General features: G+C 33.8%; 3 protein-coding genes and 1 long non-coding RNA gene across 5 annotated transcripts; 1 reads left to right on the forward strand and 3 right to left on the reverse strand.

Annotated features, from left to right (window-relative positions):
• Window positions 1-304: 304 nt before the first annotated feature.
• LOC25484851 (histidine kinase CKI1) lies at window positions 305-4,637 on the reverse strand. The gene is made up of 7 exons (XM_013613858.1): window positions 4,602-4,637; window positions 4,262-4,498; window positions 3,498-4,145; window positions 2,553-2,919; window positions 1,799-2,382; window positions 634-1,719; window positions 305-499 (listed from the first exon to the last, which is right to left on the reverse strand). The coding sequence occupies exons 1-7, from the start codon at window positions 4,635-4,637 to the stop codon at window positions 305-307; spliced, it is 3,153 nt and encodes a 1,050-aa protein (XP_013469312.1).
• A 3,667-nt stretch (window positions 4,638-8,304) lies between these two features.
• LOC25484852 (uncharacterized) lies at window positions 8,305-11,816 on the reverse strand. Its single transcript, XM_013613859.3, has 5 exons — window positions 11,609-11,816; window positions 11,218-11,385; window positions 9,185-10,376; window positions 8,767-8,876; window positions 8,305-8,647 (listed from the first exon to the last, which is right to left on the reverse strand). Exons 2-5 carry the CDS (start codon window positions 11,352-11,354, stop codon window positions 8,539-8,541), a joined length of 1,548 nt encoding a protein of 515 aa, XP_013469313.1. The 5' UTR covers window positions 11,355-11,385; window positions 11,609-11,816; the 3' UTR covers window positions 8,305-8,538.
• Window positions 11,817-13,393: 1,577 nt separating this feature from the next.
• Window positions 13,394-15,436, forward strand: LOC25484853 (uncharacterized). The gene is made up of 2 exons (XR_003012423.2): window positions 13,394-13,740; window positions 14,775-15,436. It is a non-coding gene; the product is annotated as an uncharacterized lncRNA (long non-coding RNA).
• A 1,259-nt stretch (window positions 15,437-16,695) lies between these two features.
• LOC25484854 (uncharacterized) lies at window positions 16,696-26,589 on the reverse strand. Of its 2 annotated transcripts, XM_013613861.3 has the most exons (14): window positions 25,886-26,585; window positions 23,984-24,070; window positions 23,651-23,754; window positions 23,429-23,479; window positions 21,411-21,582; window positions 20,959-21,279; window positions 20,376-20,579; window positions 19,776-20,282; window positions 19,411-19,620; window positions 18,773-18,961; window positions 18,265-18,437; window positions 17,799-17,951; window positions 17,604-17,685; window positions 16,696-17,533 (listed from the first exon to the last, which is right to left on the reverse strand). In XM_013613861.3, the coding sequence occupies exons 1-14, from the start codon at window positions 26,357-26,359 to the stop codon at window positions 17,144-17,146; spliced, it is 3,117 nt and encodes a 1,038-aa protein (XP_013469315.1). In that variant the 5' UTR covers window positions 26,360-26,585; the 3' UTR covers window positions 16,696-17,143. The 2 variants fall into 2 exon arrangements, with proteins under 2 accessions (XP_013469315.1, XP_024640348.1); XM_024784580.2 differs by lacking the exons at window positions 16,696-17,533; window positions 17,604-17,685; window positions 17,799-17,951 and having other exon boundaries at window positions 18,276-18,437; window positions 18,781-18,961; window positions 25,886-26,589.

A 26,589-nucleotide genomic window follows, 5' to 3' on the forward strand; every position in this document is an offset into this window, starting at 1 on the left:
AGAAAATATAAATTCAAAGGTGAATGTTTTGACACTAAACACAAAACATCAAAGTATCCAGCATGATTTGTCTTATCACTGGAACATGTTCAATAATCCACAAAATGACCTTTCTGCAAAGATTGGAAATTTCGGAAAATCGATTGAGCAACCTTTTCAGATGCCAGTAAAAATTGGATATCAAGACAAACACTACTTATGTTGATGTTGTAGACAACAGCTAATAGCCTAATACTAATATTTATGCTAAAATGAAGTAAAAAGTATGCATAACAGAAAAAACTTGTTCTATATTATGTTACTCTTAACTGTTTAAGATTCTGATGGCTTCAAGTAAATGCTCTTTTCTAAGTGGCTTCTCTATATAAAAGTCCATTCCAGTCACCGTCGTCGATCTATCAATATCTGCACTTAATGCAATGATAGGAATACGAACACCGAACGGCTTCTCCATCTCTCGTATCCGCCTTGTTGCCTCAAATCCATCCATCACCGGCATCTGTTGAATTCGTTCATCATATAAAATGAAAGCATATATTGTTCTAACAATGAAAAATCAATTATTTCCTAAGTTTGATGAAGATAACAAAAGAAGAGGAGAAGAAATCAAACCATAGTCCATGGTCATTATACCTGGCAATCCATTAAGATGTAATCATAAGGAGGATTAGGATCATCTCTTTTTAGACCTTCAACAACTAGCATTACAGCTTCTTTGCCATTCTCACATTGTTCGACAGTTGCACCAAGCGAACCCAATATATTTGTCGCTATAACACGTAAAATTTTAGTATCCTCAACAACCAAAAACTTCTTGCAATGCAAAGGTTTGTAACAGCTTGAGTCTTCACATTCTTGAATTTCTCCTTGGTGAACCGGAGAATTTCTAGTGTGAGGTTTCTTAATGCTTTGCCAAACACTACCATTATCATACTCAGGAAGAAGCATTATGACTTGGAACAAACGACTACCGTGAAATGGTTTCGATATGACAATGTCATTTTGATCAATTATTCTGGAATCGATACGATGCATATGTGGATTATCCAACCAAACAACGTTACAAGAGTTCGAAAGGCCTTTCTTGAATTTGGATACAATCCCAAAGAGTTCAGAAAATGACGATCCTGCATTTGCATCGATGACAATCAAGACAAAACATGCTACAGTTCCGAAGTTTGTCTTTTTGAACACTGGAGACATATACTCAGTTCCATCCATAAAACTCAAGGGAACACCTTTAGCTCTAGAAAATGAATTATGAGAAGAACTCAAATTGGAAGAGGATTCTGGAGAACTTGGGCCATTTGAACGACGACCTTTCTGTTTGATCTCCTCTAGAGTATCAAACAGATCTTTTTGACACTTCACAACCTTAACTTTAATCCCTAAGCTCTTCATAAACCTTTTACAAGTCCTCCGACGCTCCACATTTCCAATGAAAAGAACAACACGGGATGGCTCGAGCCTAGGACTAGAGTTGCACATATGATACATGGGACTCATGGAACAAATGTTTGAACTAGAACTAGTAGCATGAGTGGTTCTCCCTCGAGCTTGAGTGCCGTTACTTGTTCCATACTCAAGACCTTCCTTTGTGCTAAAATCTGTCACTGTTTCACCTTCACATAAACCGAGGAGAACATTGAACCTAAAACATGTTCCTTTTTCACCAATATTCTTGTCCACAATTTCAATATCTCCATGCATCAAACGTACCTACAAAAAATAAGAAGAAAATAAAATAAAATAATTCACAATTATGTTGTAATATTTACAAGTAAGTGATAGTACCTACCAAAGACTGCACAATTCCAAGTCCTAAGCCTGTTCCTTCTTGGACAGGATTAGTTTCTTTGACTTGAACATAATTCTCAAATACAGACTTGTAATTCTCTTTAGGAATTCCTTTTCCTGTGTCATCAACTTCAAATGTGAAATCCATAGAACGCGGAGGATCTTGTTGAATTGAATTCATAGTTTTTTCTATGTCCTCATCTGCTTCATTTTTTTTCTTAGAAAACAACCATGACAATTGTTTCATGAAACTATTTTGGTTAGTCTTGATTATTGAGCTACTTAATGTTTGCTTCCGAGCCCACACTCGAACCGTTATGTGTCCTTCATTTGTAAATTTAACAGCATTGTTCAGTAAATTACACAAAACTTGTTTAAGTCTTCCCCTGTCGCCTTTAACGCGCGAATATTTTATAACAGAACCATTACAAGGGTCCAATACAAGATCTACACCTTTCTCCATCGCCACAAGATGGTATATATCAACCACTTCTTCCAAGAAATGAGATAAATCAAATTCTTCTTCCACAAGTTCCATTTTTCCTACCTCAATTTTGCTTGTGTCAAGTATAGAGTTCAATAGTCCTAAGAAAGATTGTACACAGAAAAAAATAATTAGTGATGTATCTTTTATTAGTATCAAATTAGTCCTTTAACTTAATTTAAAGTACTCCAGGTGCAGTGTTTCCTACATTATAATAATAAGTACAATCAGAAAAATTGTGCAGCATAAAATGAACCAATGATGTTGTTACCTAGTAAGTCTTGTGTACAATCCTCCATTTGGATTAAATTGGAAGCCAATTCTGAACCAGGTGGAACTAACTTAGATGAAATTTTTATGAGAGCAGTAATGCCTGCGAGAGAAGTGCGAACATCATGGCTAGCGCTAGCAACGGCGAGGCTCTTGTTCATATTTTTTCTCTCAGCTTGGTGAGTGGCCTCTTTTTGTTTGATAAGTGAGGCACACAAATGCATTTCTCTCCTTATGGCTCTACCATCTATAAATAGAAAACCTAAGACAGCAACAAGTATCATTACTAACATTACATTCAATAGAGCCAATCCCATTTTCTTGTAACTCACATCAAATCCATTTCTTGGTACAGCCAAAACATTCACCTGAAACATAATCAAATTAGAGACCATAAAAAAACCATCCAATCCCCCAGTGCTAAATAAAATGATTAATCATTTTTAGGGAGACCTACACTACTACACTTTATTACCTATCAATTAGAAAAGATTAGAAAAATGAATAGGCAATTTAGTCATGAAATTAGTCATCGACATTATGAATTAGCGATTTTGTCTTGAAGTTGTAACATATCAATTAAAAAGACCCCCCCTATAAAGTTCAATAGTTAAGAGAGCGTAATTTGACATGTTATATGAAGATGCGACACTTCATGTGGACTCCACATTACTGCCACATCTATAGGGATGAAAGTGTTACGTCTCCACATTACTTGACGTGATTTTCTATTGGATTTTGGTTAGGGTAAAAACATTGCGAAAGTAACTCCTAGGCTTTTACCCAACAAATTATAATAGACAACTTCTTCTTTGGAGACGTGATGTGAAGTCCGTATGCTCTCTAAAGGACGAACTTAATGGAAGTAACTTTAAGATTCAAAGATTAATTTGACCGATGGATAACAATTTCAAGGACTAAAGTGCCTATTCGCTATAAAACTTACAGATTCTATTCCCAATATATCAATCGGAGAGCAGCGGATTAGATATTGAGTATTTTGAATATTCAAACTAGAAGCATTAGCTTCATCCTTGCATGTGACAGTACCCTCATAATTCTTTATCACATCTCCATTTGCATTCACTGATTGGAATGAAACCGAATCATTAGAAATAACCAAACGAATATGTTGAATCCCTTCGACAAGAATTTGTCCATCTTTTGTAGCCAAATATGTGCCCGTTCCTAAACGGTTGACACGAGTAACAGAATCAGTTATTGCTTTTGCTGAAAATCCTAGAGAGATCACTCCTATTTTGTTGACTCTAGCAGAATTTAGAAACAAAAGATCATGTCCATTGGTCCACCTGGTTCCCAATGAGGCAAATTCATTTGAAATATTAGCTGCTTTCTTAATCCAACTTGTGCTGATAGAAGAGTTTGATATTATGGCTTCTCCAAAAACCTTTCCAGTTTCATTATTCACAGGATGGACATAGTACAAGATTTTATTTGATGATGAGTTTGAGTATATTGCAAGAGCTTGATCATGATCACTGCAATATGAGAAAAAGAGACCTTCCATTCCAATGTATGAGATTTGTGTTAAGTGAGGAATTGTCTCAAATGCTTCAAATAATAATGGAGCAACCTGCCCAACAAAAATTAAAAACATAAGAAAATCATTATCATTATATAATATATAGACTCATATATATAGAAAATAATCAAATAGTATAGTAATATATTTTCATGTTTGAAGAGAACCTTGGTTTCAATATCAGAGAAAGAGATGTTAGTAGAATCAAGTCTTGAACTCAACAATCTTGCTAAATTTGTCGATGATGATTTCATCGGGTGCAACAGTTCAGCTGAGTACTTAATTTCTGATTGGAGTTGGGTTACAATATTTTCTGAGCTCAAATTCGCTTGTTTCTCGATATGTGTTACCATGACATACCAACATGGTGTCAATGAGATAAGAGTTATCAGTGCACCATATGCCTACAACAAATGTTTGTTAAACACATTCAGTGTATAAGGATTAATGGCACAAATATTAACAATAAGAAGCAATGTATGAAATGACATGAACTTATAAATATACCAGTAAGATCACGATAGACAAAGGCTGTAATGCCATTGAAAAGCAAAGTTATTGAGTCTTGAAGATGTGATCAATATGCTCAGTTGATATCTACATTGGAAACTCAATAAAATCATATTCATGTAAATATTGAATGGTGAAAACACTATAAGCTCTTACAATCAGTAAGTTGGCAACCAAAAATATTAACATACATAATAAATGGCATGACATTATGAGAAAGTTTATCTCAAAAATATTAAATATTCTTTGCACAATATATTTGTCCATTATCGAACTAATATTGATAATACTTGAGAGCCCTAGTTCGGTTTTTGGAAGGAATAACTTTTTGTCAAGTTTTACATACTTCTTTTCCGAACTCTGGATTACTACGATCTCCTTTTCATATTAAGTGAAGGGTTAACACCAAAAAACAAGAGATAATACTTATAACCACAAAAAATTAGTGTAATATAATTTCGTATTCAGCGATGATCAAAACTTTAGAATCGCCTAGCATTTTGGCCGAATGATATTTAAACATAGAACTGAAATTTTTGAGATAAGCCAATGGTGGATTATAATGAAATAATTTAATAGGTGGATTTTCTATTATTGTGAGCATCAACCTAAAATGGATTTAGCTCCTCTATATTGAGTAATTCACTTAACTAGAATTTGATTTTAATAACTATATATTGAAAATGTAAACAAATTTCAAAAATATATCCTTAACCTCCATGAATTTGATTTTAACTAGAAGTGGTTAAACTTAACAAGACAACAAACAATTCAAGAATAGAAACAGGATACCAATGTTTCATCAGACGATCTAGGCAATGAAACATTGGTAGCCTATTTCCTATTTCCTATTTCCTATTTCAAACTTTTGAAGCAAGGCAAAAATATTTTGATGGAGCAGAGTGCAAGATTTAAAAAACGGTCTGTTACCGCAAAAATGGCCGAGACAAAATAGTATAGGTCGTTCCTAAAAAAACAAAATAGTATAGGTTGAACCAATGAATCGTTGGGTGAACTTAATGACTAAACTAACCGAATAAAATCAAATGACTCGGTCGTATAACTCAATCTTTATAATAGAATTGTGTACCTATTAAATTGGGTTGAGCCAAATGATCAAATCTCTTGGTTAAATTTTAAAATAAGTTTTGTCTGAATTCTAATTAAATAACAAAACAGTAAATGCAATCAGTATATTTTAATACCAAAGTCAAAGTTGTATCTTTATATCAATCTTATACGATGAAAGTCGCAACAACAAAAAAAAAAGTAGAAATAAAAAGCAAATAAAATCAAAGAAAATCATTAGTAATCAATGTCTTTAGTACTCATATTAGCAAAAAAAATGTATAATACTAACATTGAAATTGTAACAAAACAATACTAGTAACGAAAGAAAATGAATGAATTGCAGTCCAAAACTAATAAAATCATACTCCATATTTTTAGGTAATTAAATCAAATAAAATCGTAGTAATCAATCAATGTTTTTTGTTTTTAAAGAAGTAATCAATCAATGTTTTAACACTGAGCACTGTTAGGGTTCTCTTCTCTCTCGGTGAGAGTCTCGCACAGAGCCCGTTTGTTTGGGATTTTTTTCAAAAAAAAATCTATTTTTTCAACTAAAAAATCACTTTTATTTTTTATTTTTGTAGTGTTTGTTTCAGATTTTTAAAAAAATAAAATTCATTTTGTTAAAAAAAATCATTTTTAGCTTCAAAATGAAAAGTTATTCCCAGTAGCTTTTTCAAAATCTATTTTTTTCTAAACACAATGAACTCAAGTATAAGAGCTTCAAATTCTAAAAAAATGATTTTTATGATAGTAAGCAAACATAAATAGCTTTAAATTTTTTTTTAAAAATCTTTAAAAAAGAATCTCTAGATTCTTTTAACCTCACTACAAAAAAAAAAGATTATTTTAACCCAAAATCCATTTTTTTTAAGCTGAAACAAACGCACCCACACTCACACCCTTGTTTCTCATAGTCCTATTACCGGTGTTGTTTTGTGTCAAAAAAATAAAATTAAAAATTAGAAGGTAAGTATTAGACCGGCCGGGTTGCAGAAACCCCCGGTTCACACCAGTTTCCACTGGTTCTTTGACATGCCCGATCCAATAGCATGACCGATTAATTCACACCGCGGCGACTGATACTTAAAACTTTGGAAGAAAGTTTATTTAAACCCATTGTTTTTTAAAAATTCAAACAAATAATATCAACAAAGTTTCAAGAGCATGGGAGAATATTTTGATGAAGGCAGTGATAGTAGTACTAACCTGAAGTAGACCCTATCTTTTTATCAAACCAATATTTCTACACTCTTAATTCTCAAAGTAGAGAGCCTCCATTCCATCATCAAAAATCAACAATGAGAGGAGACATTTTAATTTTAATATGTAACACATTGCACAATTGCGACATCCCACTAATTTTGGTGTTAAATTAATACTGATTGATTCTGAAAGACCATACATATCAATTTACATTCCCTTAATATTTCTTTGCCTTTTTTATTTCTGGAATTTTTAAATGATTCCTTTCAATTTCACAATAATTTTGCTCCTCAATAAAAACACATTCCATATTCACTCTCCTCCTTCCACTTTTAAATTTCCCTATTATATTTTTGGCAAAATTACACAATTAGTCCCTTAACTTTATTTTAGGTAACACTTTCGTCCTTTATCTTTTTGTTGTCACGATTTAGTCCTTTATGTTATAAAATAACAACATAGTTATCCTTTTTCATAAAAAAAATAATCAAAAACTCCAAAAAAAAAATCATCAAACTCATAGGCAAACGTAAATCTTCATCATACAAGCATAGAAAATCAAATTTCTTTGAAAATAATCTCATAAAAAATGATAAGATATTGTCATCTTATAACATAAAGGACTAAATCGTGACAAAAAAAAGATAAAGGACAAAAGTGTTACCTAAAATAAAGTTAAGGGACTAATTGTGCTATTTTACCTATATTTTTCTTCCTTTGATTTTGTCCCATTTTCCCCTATTCGCGCCACTTAGCACTTGTTTTGTGTTGAGAAATAAGGTCGTCTCTGATGAGCAGATTAAAACCATAACAGTCAACAGAAATTATTAATATTGAACCACTTTTTTTTCTCCCTAAATCCTTCTGCTCTAATTTTTTTTCCCCAACATATTCTGCTGAAATTTTGACAATACAGAATGAAAACAATTTCAATATATTCCCTCTTAAAAATATCTATAAATAAAAGATTATTTATTTACAAAGAATACAACTATTAACAAACACACTATGTTCCTTCAAAAAAACAAACACACTATGTTATTAGACAAAAAAAAAACTATGTTCACCCCTAGTAAAAAAAACATTATGTATTGTTATCTGCATTTGAAACTCCATAAAATCACATTAATGTAAATATGCTGAATGGTGAATTAATAAGTGTCTCTCAAGAAAAATGTGATACTAGTATTTTTATTTTATTCACCTTTGTTAATTAATTTCCCTTCTCCATCACTATCTTATATAGTCCTCGTGCTTACCAAACAAAACTCACGTTCATATAACACTTGGAGATCCTCTTCATTTCCTTTAGTTTTTGGTGAATAAATGTCTATATTGCAGGCATTGTTTGAACTATAGATTTCCTACTTATTCACCTTAAAGTTGAAATTTTAGTTGATAGGCTACTTGACCAAAAAAAAAATAAAAAATATATAGTTCTCAATTTCTTTTAACTAGAGAGGATCCCTACCCTCATAGTCATACCACACAATCAAGTCAATCAAAACAAGATCACAACAATCTAAAATTTTAGAAAGGGGGAGGGGGTGAGTACATTGACTATGTGAAAGTTATTCTTCAGCAGGCACAAAACATGAACTCCACATTCAGCGTAGGTAATAGCGTAGTAGAAAAGAAAAAGAAACAAGTACTACAATCATTCTGACAAAAGTTTCCCAAAGGCATTGACAATGGCTTTCAGTAGAGCGAAAAGAGGAATGGATTCCTTTTTTGCAGAATTCTTGGATCTTCCATCCCATGACTCTCTGCAGTGAAACCATTTGAAAGGACAAGTTAGCTGTTGAGAGAAAACCAATTTAATTAACTTTACTTCATTAAACTAAATGGCACACTATTTGAGATCAAATCGTTTAGATATGCTTACAGATTGATCCTATCTACAGTTGTGTTGATTCTCCTCTGGGAACTGCCACCAAGCTGACCATCAAGCCTATATTTATCAGCTTCATGCAGGTCTTCACCGTGAATATTAGTCTGTCAAAATGCATTTAAAAATTGTAAATGTCGCGAGAGTTTCTCCTCCCATAACTAGAAAGAAAGTAATTGTTAATTATTGTTTCTTATAAACGATTCTCTACTGTATGGGATCCACGAGTCTGAATATTTTCAGATGCAAATAAATTGATGCAGTTACTGAGGTATGAGGATCAAGAAAACACAACACAAATCGGCACATTCTAAGCAATATCCAATTTTCTGACAGTAAAACAGTAAAACTACTGCCCCCAAATTTTCTTAGTGGTGATAATTTTAAAAACTAAATTATGGATAAAAAGGCTAACCTTAGCTTCATCTTCAATCTGAATTTGGTTATTGGTTTCAAAAGTTGTAGCTTTCTGATGAGATGCACTGACTTGTTCTTTGTGGGTAGAATGATTTGCACTTTCTGTATCATGCCTAGGGTTGGAGATTTCCTTTAACTTTTTGTTTCCAAGGGGACTCTCAAATTTCTCATTCAGTAAATGAGAATTATCTGCGGACTTTATATCATTTAACTCAGACTTCATGTCATCTACAATTGCCAACTTCTTTATATCCTTCTCTTGGGAATTACCAGAGTCCCTCAATTCTCCTGAACCTTCTATTCCATTGCTATTCCTAGCAACAGATCTTAACGGAAATGTCTCTACTATCAAGTCTTTGGTCAGAGCGTTTACTTTAGCTAATGGTACTGTGATAGCTGCCAACTCTTGTTCGACATTCAGTTTGGGTTCCGTGGGCTTACTTACCTGCATCTTGGGTATAGTAGCTTCAATGGGTTCCTTGTTTATCACATCTACCGCGCTGCCATCGATGCCGTGCCCTTTGTCAACAATCTCAAGCTCAGCTTCAGTATAATAATGCTCATCAGAAACAACAGAAGCTTCAACAGATTCCTTTTTTGTCACGTCTACCTCGCTAGCATCTATGTTGCGCCCTTTGTCAACAACCTTGAGCTCGGTTCCAGTATAATGCCCATCAGAAACAACAGAAGCTTCAGCAGATTTGTTGTTTGTCATGTAGACATGGCTACCATTTACTACATGCCCATAGTCAACCACCTGATGCTCAGTTTCAGTATAACTCCCATCAGACACAACAGTGGCTTCAATCGCTTCCTTGTTAGTCAAATCTACATGGCCAACATCTATGACATGCCCATCATCAACCACCTGAGGCTCAGCTTCAGTATAATGCTTATAAGAAACAGAAAGCAGTGGGCCATTTGTATCTGGAACTTTCTTGAGTTCAGGATGGCCTTCATTTGAAGGTGCACCGAGAAAATGTTCAGGGCCACTTGCAATTGAACCCAATGGGTTTTGTTCTAAAAATTGATCAGTGTTGAACTCCTCCAAGTTGAATTTAGCAGGACCCAGCACTCTATTTTCTTGAATTATATCCCGTACAATCTCCCTTACAGTGTAGAAAGAGCCACCGACTTCTTTATGTGTAAGAGTAATTGATGGAAAGTTTCCACTGTTTGACTCTTGGTACCTGAAGACAGGTAACTATATAGTCAATACAAGTGATACATTCAACAGACTTCTAAAGTTTGACTTAAATCATATAAATTAGGAATCAAATGTTTATGATTTGCTAGTTATCTTATCAATTATGATCTATTTAGCATTAATTGTAATTGTTTTTATTTCTATTATAAATACAAATAAGGTGTGCTCTGTCTAGACACAACCATTCGCACAGATCTACATTCTACACAAATAATAACACAATGGGAGGGATAAAAAAAGAGAAGTTAAATGATCAATTAATAACAGCCAGCACGGGGTGGGCAGTTTGAGCTAAAGAATCAAAGGAGTTGAGGAGTTAAATGTCCAGGGTTCAAAGATACTAACATAACAATTAACATACTAACATTTGTCATTAAAATAAATAAAAGCCAACATACACACATACAAAATGTCTTATTTGTGAATACGTTTAGCAAAAAATGATGTATCAGTTTTGCTAGTAAAATTGTAATGTAAACAATTTATCAACTTATCACTCCTATATCAAACTTAGGCTAAAACATAGCACATTAGCCGGTATTGCTTCTTTCAATTCATTTGCACTATCAACTAATAAACATAAGAGAATATAGAGCCAGTATTTTTCCCACTGTTTTCTTGTACAATTTTTGAAAATATCGAAAGACAGTTTTCATTGTTTTTGAAAACACCGCCTCCCATATCCTTCTATCTATCAGAATTGTTCACTATGTAGTCTTACATTCCTTTTGATAGCAATATAAAAACATAAATTTGAAAAAGGTAAAAGGGGTGTTAAGTTAAGTAGCATGTTTGGAGCATGTATAAATAGTATAATAAATTACTTTTGAATGAAAGATTGGATCATTGTCTTTCGTTCCTCTTTAGAGCGTCGAATCCGAGTCTTTCTCCCTTCAGAATCATTTTGCTTGGCAAGAGCAAATGTTGGCCTCCAACCACCTTTTACAATAGAATGCATCATTTTGAAAACAACGACTTTCTACGATACAAACCTGCATACAATTAATAATAATTAGCATAGAAACAGTGAAATTCAATTAAATAAGTATCCGGGACTTAGGTTTGTTTGTAATAATAATAAGAATTAAAAAGAAAAAATGGGTACTGCAGATGAATTTGAGGATACATTATTAAGAATTAAAGCGAAAAAAAATATAAAAAATAAATAAAAATTGGGAAATTGAAATGAAGAAGAGAAAGTGTTGATAAACATACCTAGAAGAAGAAGAGGGAAGAGTGTGAAATCAGTGTGAAGAAGGAGAAGAAGGAAGGAAGGTTAAACCCAAAAACCCAAACCCTCGCTACGCTACGCTACTCGACAATAGTAGTAGTCACGTTGTTCAACTTCTTTCAACTTCAAGGACGGTACAAAAAAGAAGGGGTGAAATGAAATGTTTCATACCTTTACGATTGTGATTGGTCCATGTCAGGGCGCGGGAGACATCTTTTTTTTTATAATTAAGAACAAATTATCGAAATTAATAAAATGAAATATAGTATGACTTTGTTAAGTAATCGAGCCAAAAAAATGTAAATAAATTTTTGGCCAAACATATATAAAAGTCATACCTATACGATTTTTAATTAATATAAAAATTATTTTTAACGCTTACTAGTATCTCCACCGTCGTATATTTCATCTCCGTTGTTGAAGTAAATTGACACTCTTCAGTTTCACTATCACTCATTTATACTCTCTCCGTTTCTAAATATAAGAAAAATTGACTTTTTACGTTCATTTAATTAATGATGTATGTGGTTCATATTATGGATCACATACATCATTAGTTGAATGAACCTAAAAAGTCAATTTTGATTATATTTAAATACGGAGGGAGTATCTCTTATTGTATAGTGCGAGGTCACAATTATCACTATGTAACATATTGACTATTACTTTTTCCACCCTATAACCTTCTCCTGCGCCCTGTAAAATTTTCAAAAATGTCATTGTGCATTCCGGATTTTAAAATCCGGATTCATGTTTACTATTTCAGATTTTATAATCCGGACAATTTTTATGTATAATCAGTCATCAGACTCTCTCACATTTCAGCAATTTTGAGTTTTGTTTTTAAAAACAACAATAAAACTAAGTAAAAAAATGCTAAAAACCTATCAAATAAAATCATAAAAATAGCCCCAAAAAATTCTAAAAATCAAATAAAACCAATGCAAAAAAAAATTTCGGATTTTTCTGAGAATATGAAAAATTTAAAAAAAAATTAAAAATGGGTCTAAACGATGGAATTTTGGATTTTGAGGGGCGGAGTCCCATAAGAAGTCCCTTTTATGAGAGTCATGATCCTTGAATTTTTTCTGATTTTCTGGGGAAGTTTCGGAGCAATCCGATCAAGTAGTCCGAAAACCCGATTTTTTACTAACAACAGGTAACAATGACCCAAAGCAGAAAGATGGGAGTTAGGAAGATTAATATTGTCTCTAAAATGATTATCCATGTTACAAACATGTTTAGAATTTGTGCTGATACAGTTCAGATATATAATCCGAACTGTTTTACCTTAAAAAAAGGGTGTTTAGGGGGTTTTCGGATTATGTAATCCGAAAACATCATGTAGCACGCCCAATTTTTTGAAGTTTCCGGATTGCAAAATTCTAAAAAATCCGTTACTCATTTTTTCACCCTTTAACAAAAGAAAACACCATTTCGGATTATAAAATCTGGAATGATCCGAGAGTAATTTTGAAAAGAAAAAAAAAGGGCGCGCGAGAAAAAGCATATGGTGTGAAAAGTAATTCTCTAACATATTTATATGAAAAAATTCATTCACATCACACAATGCACTATCATCAACACTCTCCACTACCGATATCCTTTACTATAAAAGCCAGACTTGATGAGCTGGCAGTGTTGCCCTAATCATCCCTCATTTTCCCTCCCTAACATGAATTTAATGTTAATCTCATCTGCCAACCACACGTTAAATCTCAGCCGTTGCTTTCATGACCTTTCATGTATTTAGATAAACCAATCAGAACATTTGCTTTTACGCTATGATTCAAACTCTTTTCATCTTCCTAAAGCGAAACACTTATGTCAAGATTTCTCCCTCTCTCTCATCACTTACTCGGGAACCAACATCACTCCATCCATTCCCCCAAATTCTCTCTTCACCTCTCGGCTCTTTATCTCTCTCTCACAGTGAATCCCTTCTTCACCTCCACGAAATCAGCCACACCCTTTCCACCCTCTCCTCTTTGCAACAATCGCCCCTCATCCTCTCACTTCTCCATTTTTCTGTGCATGATTCACTCTCAAGAGAAATTGAATGCCTCTTTGACGGTGTCACCTATAGATTGAACATTTATCACTACTTTCTCTTATGGTAATTGTTATTGGTTTGTTTTCTTCTTCCTTTCACCATTTCTAATTTTAGGGTTTTTAGTATTTTGTTTTTTAACCTATATGTATGTTATGTTTGATGTCTATTTTATTTACTGTTTTTTGTTTTTACAGCTCTGAAACTAAATAGTGACATGGCTTACATGGCTTTATGTTTGATTTCATTGTTTTAGTTTTTATTGTTCTGAACTAGGGCTTCTACCATGTTATAAGTATGTCATTATACTTATTTTTTTCCTATAATAACTGGACTTAGATTTATGAAAAGCTGACTATATGTGAAAATGAGAAATTAGAAATACCGTTGCAATTATTCTTACAGGGATAAATGTCAATGACATAAGATTGTTGTTCTCTTGAATATTCTTTTATTACTGAATCAAAAAGGGTTTAAAAGTAGCCGTTCTCTTAAATACTTGACATTAATCCTGAACCGAGAGTTTTTCTAGGTCTTTATTTTGAGTCTTTTTCTTTTCCTGTTACGGGGTTCTTTGAATTTTGTTGTTTGAAACTTTTTTCAATAACACTAACTTATATCTCTTTCTTCAACGTAGTCTTCACTCTTAAATGTATTTTTTTTTTTTTTAGTTTCTCTTTAAATGCTTCACACACTTACATTGAATTGCTTTCCTTTTATGCTTTGTTAGTTAGGCATAAGTCTGCCTACATTGTTAAACATATAGTTGATATACTTGGAAATGGTTCAAAGGTTTAATTGTGTTAATTGAGTTAAATTTTGATTTGGTGTGTGAGGAGTTGAGATAAATGGTGTTAATTGAAATGTTTTGGAATATGTTTGCTTCATCCTTTTCAGGTTTATGGTTGATGTTGGCTTTTATTTTTCATTAGTATCATTATTTAATATAAATCAACTAATGTGTGTCAAAAACTATTTGTTGCTGAGTTTTTGAGAGCTGCTTTTTGTGCCCCCCTGTCATATGTGTTTTTTGCTAATTTGCTTCTGGTTTGTTACTTACAAGGATGTCCAATTTTTGGTGTTCTGCTTTATTCATTTAGGGGCGGAGAATAAGGAAACTGCTATTGGAGTTAACATACATGTGCACAAACTTTAATTGGAACAGCTACATCTTATGCAAGAGGAACTTTCATTTGGTTTGAGAATTAAAGGTTACTTACCTCAGATTTATAGTAGCTATTTAACTGCATTCTCTCTGAGCAAACAATGGCTACATATCTCAGATTTAAATGGTTTTTGGCTATTGTTTAATAGAGATTATTAACTGAAACTTGAAATTAACTTAATAATTGAAGAGTTTCTTCCTTTGTTTGAATTTCAATTTACTCTCCTTTTTATTTCTCATCTCCTCACAAGGGGTTGTGTGTTTGTGAGCATCAGATGCCTATGGAAAGCTCAAACTTACTCTATTATAATAAGTTTTAGTTCTATTAGTTTTATATTTATTAACATTAGCTCTTGAGTAGTGTTTGCTGCAAGTTCATTGAGATACATGCTAAAAGAAGTGTGGTGAAATTGATCTACGTAAACCAGATTTATGATTTGTGATAAGGCTGATAGTACATGTTCTTTCATCATTCATAAGTTTTGATTAAACTATACCTATAAATGTTGTGATTATTTTTAACAAATTCAATTCTTAATAAATGTAATTGTACAGCTCTTTTAAAATCATGTGTATATTTTGAGTTCTATTTACTAATAGCAACCTCAGTGTTGTATGTTAAGGTTCAATTTATTTAGTATGGTTAGTTAGGAGAAAAAAAAATGAACCATTCGATAACATGATTACTAACATATTGATAAACCATTCATGATTTCACCAATGAGGCTTTGTGTGGATTGTCATATTTCATTGTTTGTATCAGATCATATTTAACTTCTTTTACAACTGATGCACATACTTATCTTTGTGTCAGCAGTACCTTAAGCAAGAATGTAGTAAATGGATCCTTTCCTCCATGTACTATTTTAAGCATAATTAAAGTTTTTTTAGAGCAGTAAACAATAGTTTTGAATGATATATCTAAAACTTCGATTTGGCTTTTTGCTTTTCTTCAATCTTGGGTTCTTTGGATGGCTACTACATAAATTTGTCTCCTGCTATTTGTATTTGTCTCTTTAGTGTAGTTGGTTTTGGTTTGTTTTAGAGATAGTTAAATAAATGCCTTCAATCAAACTACATTCTTGCTTAGATCATTATTGTAGAATATCCAAGATCATTCTTTATCGTACTACTTCGATCAGATACTCTATATATTTAATGCGTTATAACTTATTTGTTGTTATTTTACTCGGTATGACCCGTGCGATAGCACGGGTCGAGAGTCTAGTTGTTGCTTAATCAACACCCTCCAACATTTGATACAATTACTTTGCTTCCATCTTAACACTAACACCGTCCATCAATGTTGCCATCATCAAGCTTTGCTAACATCGTCTACCACAATATTAAAACACTCCCTCCCATGCACAACATCCACATAACCTACTTTTGATTTTTTTTTTTTTTTTTTTATCAAGACGAATGTTAGTATATCATATGTTCGATTTATCTCAATTTTTTTAATAAATAACTAAAGATATTATTGGTCAAAGTTGTGCATTAATATATGTAAGAGTCAAATTATGTCAATTAATATAAGACAGAGGGAGCATGTTCTAAACAAATTTTTATCAAACGCCTTTTCTCGTTTACTCTACTCAGACTGTTTTCAAATGATATCATCAAATATTTTTATTTATTTATTTATAGAGAATTAGCTTCTACAATCGCCTTATGATATAATTTCTAAAAAAACAACACTGAATAAAAAAAACTCAAGATTCTTCCTTCAATTTCCAGTGATAATGAAGCTCAAGAGTACACTGATTAGGTAATACTGTTAATAATAATAATAATAATAATAATAATAATAATAACAATTCTAACAACAATAATAAAAATAATAACAATGAAAATAATTAAACTACTCATGTGAAAACCAGCTATTATTCTACTCAAAATTGCCACTAATGTTTCCTGACTATACAAAAATGAAAGAATAAAAATTTGAGCTAAATCAAATGTAATTGATGAATGATTTCTATAGACTATTGAGTACACTTCGAAGCAGAAGTACCTGCATCTTCCATGCTGCTTAATTGACCATGAAAAATGGTCATGAAACTAGTGAACAGCAGATGTCAAACTCATTTCCTTTGCTCTCTGTCTCAAGCTTTTCTGAGACGTGAGGTTGAGTATACGTATTAAGTTAATGAAGAAAGAAACAGAATACTGTCTCTATGATATGTGCCAATGTGGCAATGTTAGACTCAAAGCTTCTCCAATTCGCAAGACAATTTTCCCGAATGAAGCAAAATTGGGTCCATAAGTGCTTGTGTTTGTAAATTTCAAGTCTCAGCTTTGTTATAGTCCAAGTGATTTCTGCTTGTAACCATACTTCATCCTTTCGTATAATTTCTCTTTTGTTTTTCTTTTTTTATCCATTTTTATTCTGTACCTTTCTTCCCTCTCCCTTTCATAAATCCCTTGCCAGTGCACTTCTCCTGTCATTGGCCACAACCACTTATCCCTTGGATCGTCACCATCATCTGCAGCTTCTGCTAGATCTTCATCCATACTTTTTAACAATGAAAAATTGAAATATTTTGCCCACATGAAACTCTTCCGTTGTTCCACTAGGTGCTGCTCTTGCAAAGAACCAGTATTAGGATTTATATATACCATCTTTCGTGAACTATGATAAGCCCATACATTGATAAGAAGTTCCAACATTCGACAGTAACAGTGTTTTTCCTGTGTAGGACGAGCAAAAGTAAGAAAACCAATAAATTATGAAACCTCAAGCAGTAAGCAAGTTAACTACCTCAATCTCTGAAGAGCCTAACAAGCACATGCTGTATTTACCAGAGTCTCTGTGAAAAGCATCGATGGAATCAACGAACATCCTGCATTCAATTGATAACATTGTGGGTTTATAGTTTCATTCGCTTCAAGGAAGTGCTTTTAATTATTAATTGACTGATGAAAGCAAACATTGATATATTAATTAATTAATTACCGAGAGAACATTACGAACTCCAGAAAAGAAGGGGTTGGCATCACCCAACTGTGCAGTGCTGACCAATAACCACCATCTTCAGGCATAGGGGGCAGCGCTTCAGCATGGGGGGGCAATGAATACATCTGGCGGAAGCTATCTTGAAAAACATTCCTAATGCAATAGGAATCACAATATCAGATGAGTTTGAAACACATCATATTACTCAAAGACCAACATCCAGAAACTCCGTTTTCGACTTCCAAACATTATCTAATATAGAGAAAGTCTCATATTTTCAACATAAACTTTCTACTTGATTAAGCCAACTGATTCCAAACATTATAATGCGTAGGAAGAACACTAGATGCAACTTTAGAATAGAATAGAATGTATCAGGGAAGGCTGGGATGCTTGCAATTTTCAGGCAGCGGAAAGATAGCAATGGACAAAATGAGAGTATATTGTTATGTTCCATATTATATACCTGCAGTTCCCTCCATTTAAGATATCACACATTGACCAAAAAGTAAGTGCATTGTTGCTTCCTATGGCACCCCCGTCCAGGTCCAAGCGTCCCCAAAAATATATTACATCTCCTCTAGCATTCTCATGCATTGTCTCTTCCAAAACACTTTCAGCTTCCACTGACAATGCTACCTGCTTTTCCAAAATGACTCAAATCAAGCAACACAGGTGCAATAAGGGTAAAAATGAAACAGAAATGAAGACCAAGTTTTCCCAAAACAAAACTTAATCTGTGTGCGTCAGTTGATGCATAATAACTTAAAAAATATAATATGGAGAATGCTAACAAGTGCGCTTAGTGCTTTGATTAAGGAATCAAAAGAGGTAACTTTTGTATAGAAAACTAATCTAAATCTGAAGGCTATATTAACTAAGATTATTTAAAATTTTAAATTCTGAAACCTACATGGTTTAACATAAAAACAGATCTATTATACATCTCAAAGTAAATATATCATAAGGAATACCTTCCTACCAGCAGCACGCCATGACTGAAACCCAATCCAAGGCCTCCTGTGAATACTATCCACTCTATTTGCAATTGCAAACATTCCTCCCATTTCACAGAGAATGTCACGGTAATATGTGTCATTCAGAAGAGGCAAACGACCAACAGCATCCACATCATCAGAGCTTTGTCTTTGGGATCTTCTAGACTGCCACAAATGATATTTTACTATTATTATGGAAAAAATGTTTCCAGCAGATTAACATGTAAGAGTAATAAAAGCAAACTTAAATTCAAACAATGTGGTTCTCCCCCCAAGGGAAATAGAGAAAAAAATATCTGAAAGGAACTATGTACCACGCTGTCCCTTTTTATAAGTAACATTTTGCACTGAACAAAATGACCTTATAATTAAGGACAGAGGTAGTGTAAGATAATAGCAAATTCATGCTTTTCTCTTGCTTTTTAAGGGATAAAAGAGGCAGATAAATAAAAGATGAGTACTCTGAATTACAGTTCTTTTGTAACAGTACTCTATTTAGAGACAGGATTGACATATAGATTAAAATCTTAGATATACTTGCAAGAAGGGGGGAAGGATAAGACTAAAACAGAACAAAGTTATGAATTATCATAAGTTCAGAGAAAGATACTCACAAGGCTTAACCCACGATATAAAGATCCATGGTGTAAAAATGGCCACACTCCAGCACCACTGTATATCTCATAAATGCACACAGGTTGTCCTGTTCTCTCAAGCTCCCCTTCATCCCGCTCATTGGCTTCAAACTTCAGTTTCTCAGATTTCCTAGCATTACGATATATCTCATCCCAAACACCAACATCTTTCTCCAACCTCTCTTCAACCTATAACAGAAAGAAATGATTCTTAGAACCAGGTATTTCTAAAATAAACTGATCATGAATTCCAAATCGATGAAATAAATAAAGGGGTAGTAAAAAGGGTAGAATAGAAGATAAAAGTTGAAACCAATTGCAGCAATTGCAATATTACTTCGTACCTGTTCAATTTCGAGCATTTCACTTTCTTCAGATATTTCAATTTCTCTCAGAATGTCCCAGTCCAATTTGGTCAGTTCATCTTGTATTGGAACATCTGTTCCATTCTCAAGGAAGTTTGTTGAATAATTAAGACTAGCCAACTCTTTCTCAACGGCATGGACAACGGTAGCTTTTCCATTAGAAAAATCATCATCCATTTTTAGCAAGTCAATATCTAGCTCTATTTCATTCTGGAAAAAACTCCATCCCCATGCTACTTGTTGGATTTGAGAAACAGGACCAGGTAGTAAAGAATCTGAAGGAAAACTTAGTACATTCTCCAGAAGTCTTGCATAGCCAATTATGCAATCCAAAGCAAGCCCATTTTTAGCAAATTGTCTTCCAGATGATCCAATAGCTTGAGCAAATTTAGAAAGTCTTCCACTTGAAAGCAAAAGCGAAAAAGCATTCATCAAAGCTTCAGGATTGTGTTTAGAATAAAAAACTCCATGAACCCCATCAAGAATCTGAGAGTTGAAAAAAACTTAAATGAAAATGAAGCAATGGCTATGGTTAAAGAAATCAGTGAATGACAAAAGGAAGAACAAGAACAAACTTACATATTTTCTTAACACAGGAAAATCAGGTGCAATGACAGGGATTTCAAAAGTCATTGCTCTGATTAATAATGGAGGAAAACCCTGTACAACTTGAGCAGAACCATATAGGACAATATCAGCTATCAGTAACACACTATTCACATCACCATTCAAGCCATAATGTCTTATAGAACCATGAGGAAGTCCCAAACGTGAAGCAACTTCCTACACCAAAGGATATGAGATCAGTAAACAATTCAAATACAACATACTGAAGGCTGAGACAATTAGCAAAAGACAAGTTGAACACAACGGAATAAAGGAATGTCATCAGTATAATTTACATAGACCATATATAAGATTTATGTTGCTCTCGTTGTTAGTTTCTCTGTCCTTTCATTACCGACTTATTCCTATCCTACCACTTTTCTTACTGTTACCTCCCATGTAATGGAAAATTCTTCTTGTACTCAATTATTTCTTAGAGATAGGGTTAAAAGTTCTTATAAAAAATTGATAATAACGGCAGCCTAATGTTATCTTTTGATAGCATGAGCACTAAAATAACATATGATGCACAGTACATCTTAAAAAGAGAGACTACCTGTAAAGCGTCATCATAACCATCAGTTGAATTGCCACAAAGGAAAACAAACTTGAATGACTCGGCTGCATCATTCCTCCTTGCATATTTTGTCAGCAGAGGCCCTATGGAATTCATTGCAACAGCATATTCCCAAGATAGGTCATCATAGAAGATTGAGCTCCCAACAACTAAAACCACCATATCATTTTTACCAAATCCACTAAGTTCTCTGAGCTGATCCTTGGTGTGGGTTTTACTATAGCTTTCTGCAGCCCATACATCTACTGGCGATCCAGGGATCACAAAAAAGTTTCCAGTGTCAAGCTCGCTATATAACATCTGATACATGAAGAAAAACAAATTTTGAGCACTAGCTTCAAAACAATTGAGACAGATCTTATTGAGAAGAGATCCTAATTCCTAATACTAATAATGTCCAAGTTTTTGTGCAAACGTAACTACATCTTTACCGGATAAGTAAAATCTGGAAAGACAATGACACTGGCTCTGCTAAAAGCACTTCTCCAGTGAGAAATAAGATGCTGCCAACCCATTTGTTTGTAAACTGGAAGACGATTTGAAAGGCTATCTTCTTGAATAATCCATATCAATGGTACTGAACAAAAAGGCTCCTGCATAAGGCTGCACAAATATAAAACTCACTAATCATAGAATCTAAAACTTCAAAGAAGAAGAATCTCCTACAACCAAAGTGAAGAGACAGAAAGATGCCACATAATGCTCACTGCTTCGTTGTTCAAATCCTAATTATATAAAGCATATGACTACCTTTCTTAATACCTAAACCACCAATAAAATATCCTGCATTTCTAATTCATTTCTCAGACTGATTGCTCAAAATAAGTTTTTTTCATATGTGTACTCATACATACAAGGGGAGAAAAACAAGAATGCATATTTGAGACAGCAAAATTCAAACAATCAGGTTCAGCAAAGAAAAAGGTCAAGGAAACTGTTAGGACCGTTTCTTTGAGTAAGAAAGAATTCCCAGAACAGAACAGTCTTGAGTAGTCAAAAGAATGACTAGAACTCTTTATTCAACAGCAGAAGGGAAAGAAAGTACAGAAGACTCTCAAAGGAGCACTCTCCTTTCACACTGGATTAACCAGTCATAAAAGTCAATTACTCAGAGATATCCTCCTTCGTACCAATGGAGGGCTTTTTAAAGACTTGCTAAGAGTAACCGAAAAAACAACAGAAATATCATACACTATTAACAGGCAGAACGACCGCATAACAAACTAACTAACTTGTCTAAGTCTCAAACAACGCTTAACTACTCTACTTCCCCTTTATTCTATATCCTAACATACACCCTAATGTGGGTCTACATATCAAGACGTGGATAAAAAGCTCACTCTGTTTACAAGCCTCTCCAAGAATTTTAACTTATAACAATCAACATTAAAATGAAAAATAAAAACCTAACTCCTAATGGAAGCAAAGAAAGCTAACAATTCATTCGTTCTTTTGCATATAATTAGGACATAAGCAGAATCAAACTTTTATCGTAAAAATGTTAGGCATTGGTAGAATCAAAACATTTCACGCAAAAAATGGTCAGAGAGAAACGGAAGTTGTGGGAGTGAAAGCAGGAAACTACAAATCTTCAAATTTTCATTCGGCTGGATATTTGCCCCAAATGTCAGCAACTATGAAACACGGACACCGGACACGACACGGATACTGACACGCCGACACAGCTAATAATTTGAAAAAATCACAATTAAGTGTAATTACAAGTCTCGGTGTCGTGTCGGTGTTGGACACGACACGTGTCCGACACCGGGACACGCCTAATCCGAGGACTGTCCGTGCTTCATAGGTCAGCAATAAGTTAGTTAGAATTGAACAGGTTCAATAAGTTGACAACGATATAATCAGCATTAAAATTAGACTTTATGGAAAGAGAAAACCAGGTCTCTCAAATACCTGAGAATTACAAAGAGGGTTTCATTGAATCATTCTTGGCCTAAGCATCACATTGACACTGATCAGGGCTGTATCGACAATAAAATCTATCTGTTCATCCTATTACATTACTCGTCCAGTTTTATTTCACTCATATCAAATTTTCTGTTTCCAAAGAAAGTAAACAAACATTGATCACTAATTTCCATTTCAAACAAAATACATCCCTATTGATCAAGCATTTCAAACTAAGTGCAAAAGTTGAACCCATCAACATAAAAACATATTCACGGTATCTGCGGAATAATTTCAATTGCTAAACCTACCTGCCAGAGTTATATACAGTTCATACAACAAATTTTCAACTTCAAGTGCTTACTCCCGAGTAAAAAGTAGGCAAACTAATAAAAACTACTGGAAAACAACCAAAAAATAGCAACACTGCTTCAACTTTTGGAGACCAAATCAGGAACCCACCAAGAGCCTAACATGCTAATCCAAAGCTCAAAGATTTCGCAACTATAGATCACAGTTTAATAAATAAAAGAAAACCCACCTTGAAATGGCTTCTTTTGCTTCTAGGGAGTCAACAATGATACCTTCAAAGCTGCCGGGGGAAAAAGTTAAACACCATAACAAGTTAAAACAAGAAATTGTGCCAAAAGCAGATTTACCATAAGAAAAAACATGTTAAGACATTATAAATGACACAAGGGAAGGTAACTTGTACTGCCCCCAACATAAAACATAAAAAATAAATTTAGTAAAAGACACATACTTTGACCAATCAATCTGGCCTTGCTGATCTGTACTGAAAGGAGAAAGGCCACCACCTATGTTTTCCCATATGGAGCGAGCGTTCCCACGCCCTACTCCAAAAATCTGGCAAGAGACGCCGAAAAAAATCAGGGGCCTTACAAAATGTTTACTTTATTACAACACCAGACAAATATTTTAACAAGCAACAGCATCAATGTTAGAGAAAACATATTTTTACAATGATTCAAGTACACTTATTTTATGAGAGTTGAATCTAAGTCCCAAGTTTTTAGCAAAGCAGCATCTACAAAGAAGTTAAGAGAATATCATACAAAAAATACAAATGACTTACCTTAAAAACATAACCCAACTTCTGTAGATTCTGAATTACAGTAACCAACATCAATGATTGGGGATCTACCGTCATGTGCCCTAAAATCTGACATACAAAACAAGTGCATATAGTTATACTAAGAGCGTTTAACATGAAAAATAACCAATCTTTATCCCACATAAAGCATTCAAACAAATGTGAATAAGATGTATTACGTACATGATACTATGCTAAGTGACGCCCATTAACTTTCTTTTAAAATAGTTTGCATAAAAAGTTTAATTGGCTAGCCCACATCTTTAGGGCCTGCATTTTTTGCCCAAGGGCTACAGTACAGGTTCACAGCCGCAAAGAAGTTATGATTTTCCATATGTTTTTGAAAAGCAAACAGTCTTTTCTTTGAGCAGTGATTGTGCTCATTACTCAATTAATTAACAATTAGCAAACCCATAATCACGAAGATGACTACCCAAGTTCATATGCAGGGATTCTTCTCTCTGAATAACAACTTGTAACATTTCATCTTTTTTCAGTTTGAACAACAGAGGAATAAGGATTTCCCTAATGAAAGTTGGTATAAGAAAACCAGATAGACTTTGCACTTTTGTCGTGGAATTACATCATAACTGTGGGAATCCAGTGCTAATAGAAAATAGCAAATCTTCTTTATCCATTCTTTTTGTAATTATCCATTTTTAATAACTCAACAAAAAACTTAAAACTAGAAGTTTGTTGCATTTTTTTTTAAAGAAGTTTGTGGCATATTTTATTACAGGACCACCAGTTTATTGAAGCAAACCTTCACTTCTCTGTCTGACATTTTAGTTTTACATAAAGATTTCCAAACATCGACTATAACACCTATGAAATTATATATTTTAAAAGCATGTTGCATGGAAACTGAATGTTGAAGATTCTTTCCCCCTGTTTGAGTGAACTAAGTACCCTAGAATTCTTCAAGATATTCAATTTCTGCAACATGTCAGCACAATTTCTGTTCCTCTTAGGCTTAATTGAAATGGAAAATTTAGTTGATAATAGGGGCATGCAAATTATTTATGCTCATTGGCCAATTAAATTATGGGTTATGCTAACAACGAACACTTGTTAAGGAAACCAAAAGTAGTGGATTTGCATTGGATTCAACAATATTTTAACTTTTAAAAAGTTAAATTAATCACACTTTTCACCACTTCTCAATGCAATATTTCTATTTTTATCCTCTTAACCAATGTCCTACTCTTTAGCATTTCCCTTAAATTATTTATACACATTATTTGATAACTGAAATTGCATTGAGAAGTGAATATATATATTTCTCAATAACTAACTTTGGCCCATTAAATCCATTCTTTTTTTACATCTGACAAAATTAGCAGAAGAAAAAACCACTTTTTATCAAATAAATATCGTCTAAAGAAAGAAATGGACAGTCATTATCTAAAAACAAAGGAAAGAATGCTACAACAACAAGAACAACCAAACCTGATCCCACTAAGTGGGGGTCGACTACATGAATCAAAAGACACCATAATATTCTATCATATACCATATTTCTATCCAACTCATTAATCTCTAGATCTTATTTTCACTTATAGTTTTTCTAGGACGTCCTTTACCTCTAGAAATTTTTGACTATCCTGCATCTGATCCACTCGCCTTACTTCGGAAACTAAAAGTCTACTCCACATGCCCAAATCGTCTACACCTAGTAGTTTCCGATATTTTTTCTACTATAGGTGTTACCCCAACTCCCTCTCTCTCTCTCTCTCTAATATTGTAATTTCTAATCCTATCTCGTCTAATCTTACCACACATCCAATGCAACATCTTCATGGAAATTACGCTTAATTTATCTATCTCACCTGATATCACTTCTTGCAGATATATTCGAAAAAGAAGAAAGTTAAGAAAACTCACTAGAGCAATTCTGGGAGCACGAACGCCAATCCTAGGCTGAAACCTCAAACGATCAAGTGCATCCCAAGAAAGAAACCTCTGCGAAACTTTCCCAGGAACAAACTTAAGCGTACTACCAAACTCAAGACCTTCACGAAGATTCCTTCCACGCTCATTCCTCTGTCGAAAAACGGACGTAATAGAACTCTGCATAACCATAGAAGCAAACGCGAAGAGAAACACAACAGCGAAGATCAATGCGTAGAAACCGGACTTAGGGAAGAGAGAGAGTAAGCTTTTGCGAGAGAAACGGTTATGGAGATGAGATCGAGTGGAAGAGCGAGGTAATTGACGATCGGAAGAGAGAGATTTTTGTCGGTGGTGGCTAGGGTTTCGTTTGAAAGGAAATCGACCACGGATCGAGGAGAATGCGACGTCGGTGCCGCCGGTGTCGTCGATCTCCGGTTGAGAGGAGGAGGTGCGAGAGAGTCCCATAGAAAATTAGTGGTGGATGGATTTTCCCGGGAAAGTGAGGGAAAATTTTTGTTGATGATTTGGAGAGTGGAATGAAAACGAGTGAAGCATTGATTTATTGTATGAATATGAATATGAATATGATGATGAATCAATTAATATTTGGAAGATTTGGTTTGGTTTTATCAATGTCTTGCTATCTTCGTCTGAATGCTCTATTTTGTCAACCAGATTCTCTCTATTTTTATTAC

This window comes from Medicago truncatula, chromosome 1, assembly GCF_003473485.1.
Source record: "Medicago truncatula cultivar Jemalong A17 chromosome 1, MtrunA17r5.0-ANR, whole genome shotgun sequence".
Lineage (NCBI taxonomy): Eukaryota > Viridiplantae > Streptophyta > Magnoliopsida > Fabales > Fabaceae > Medicago > Medicago truncatula.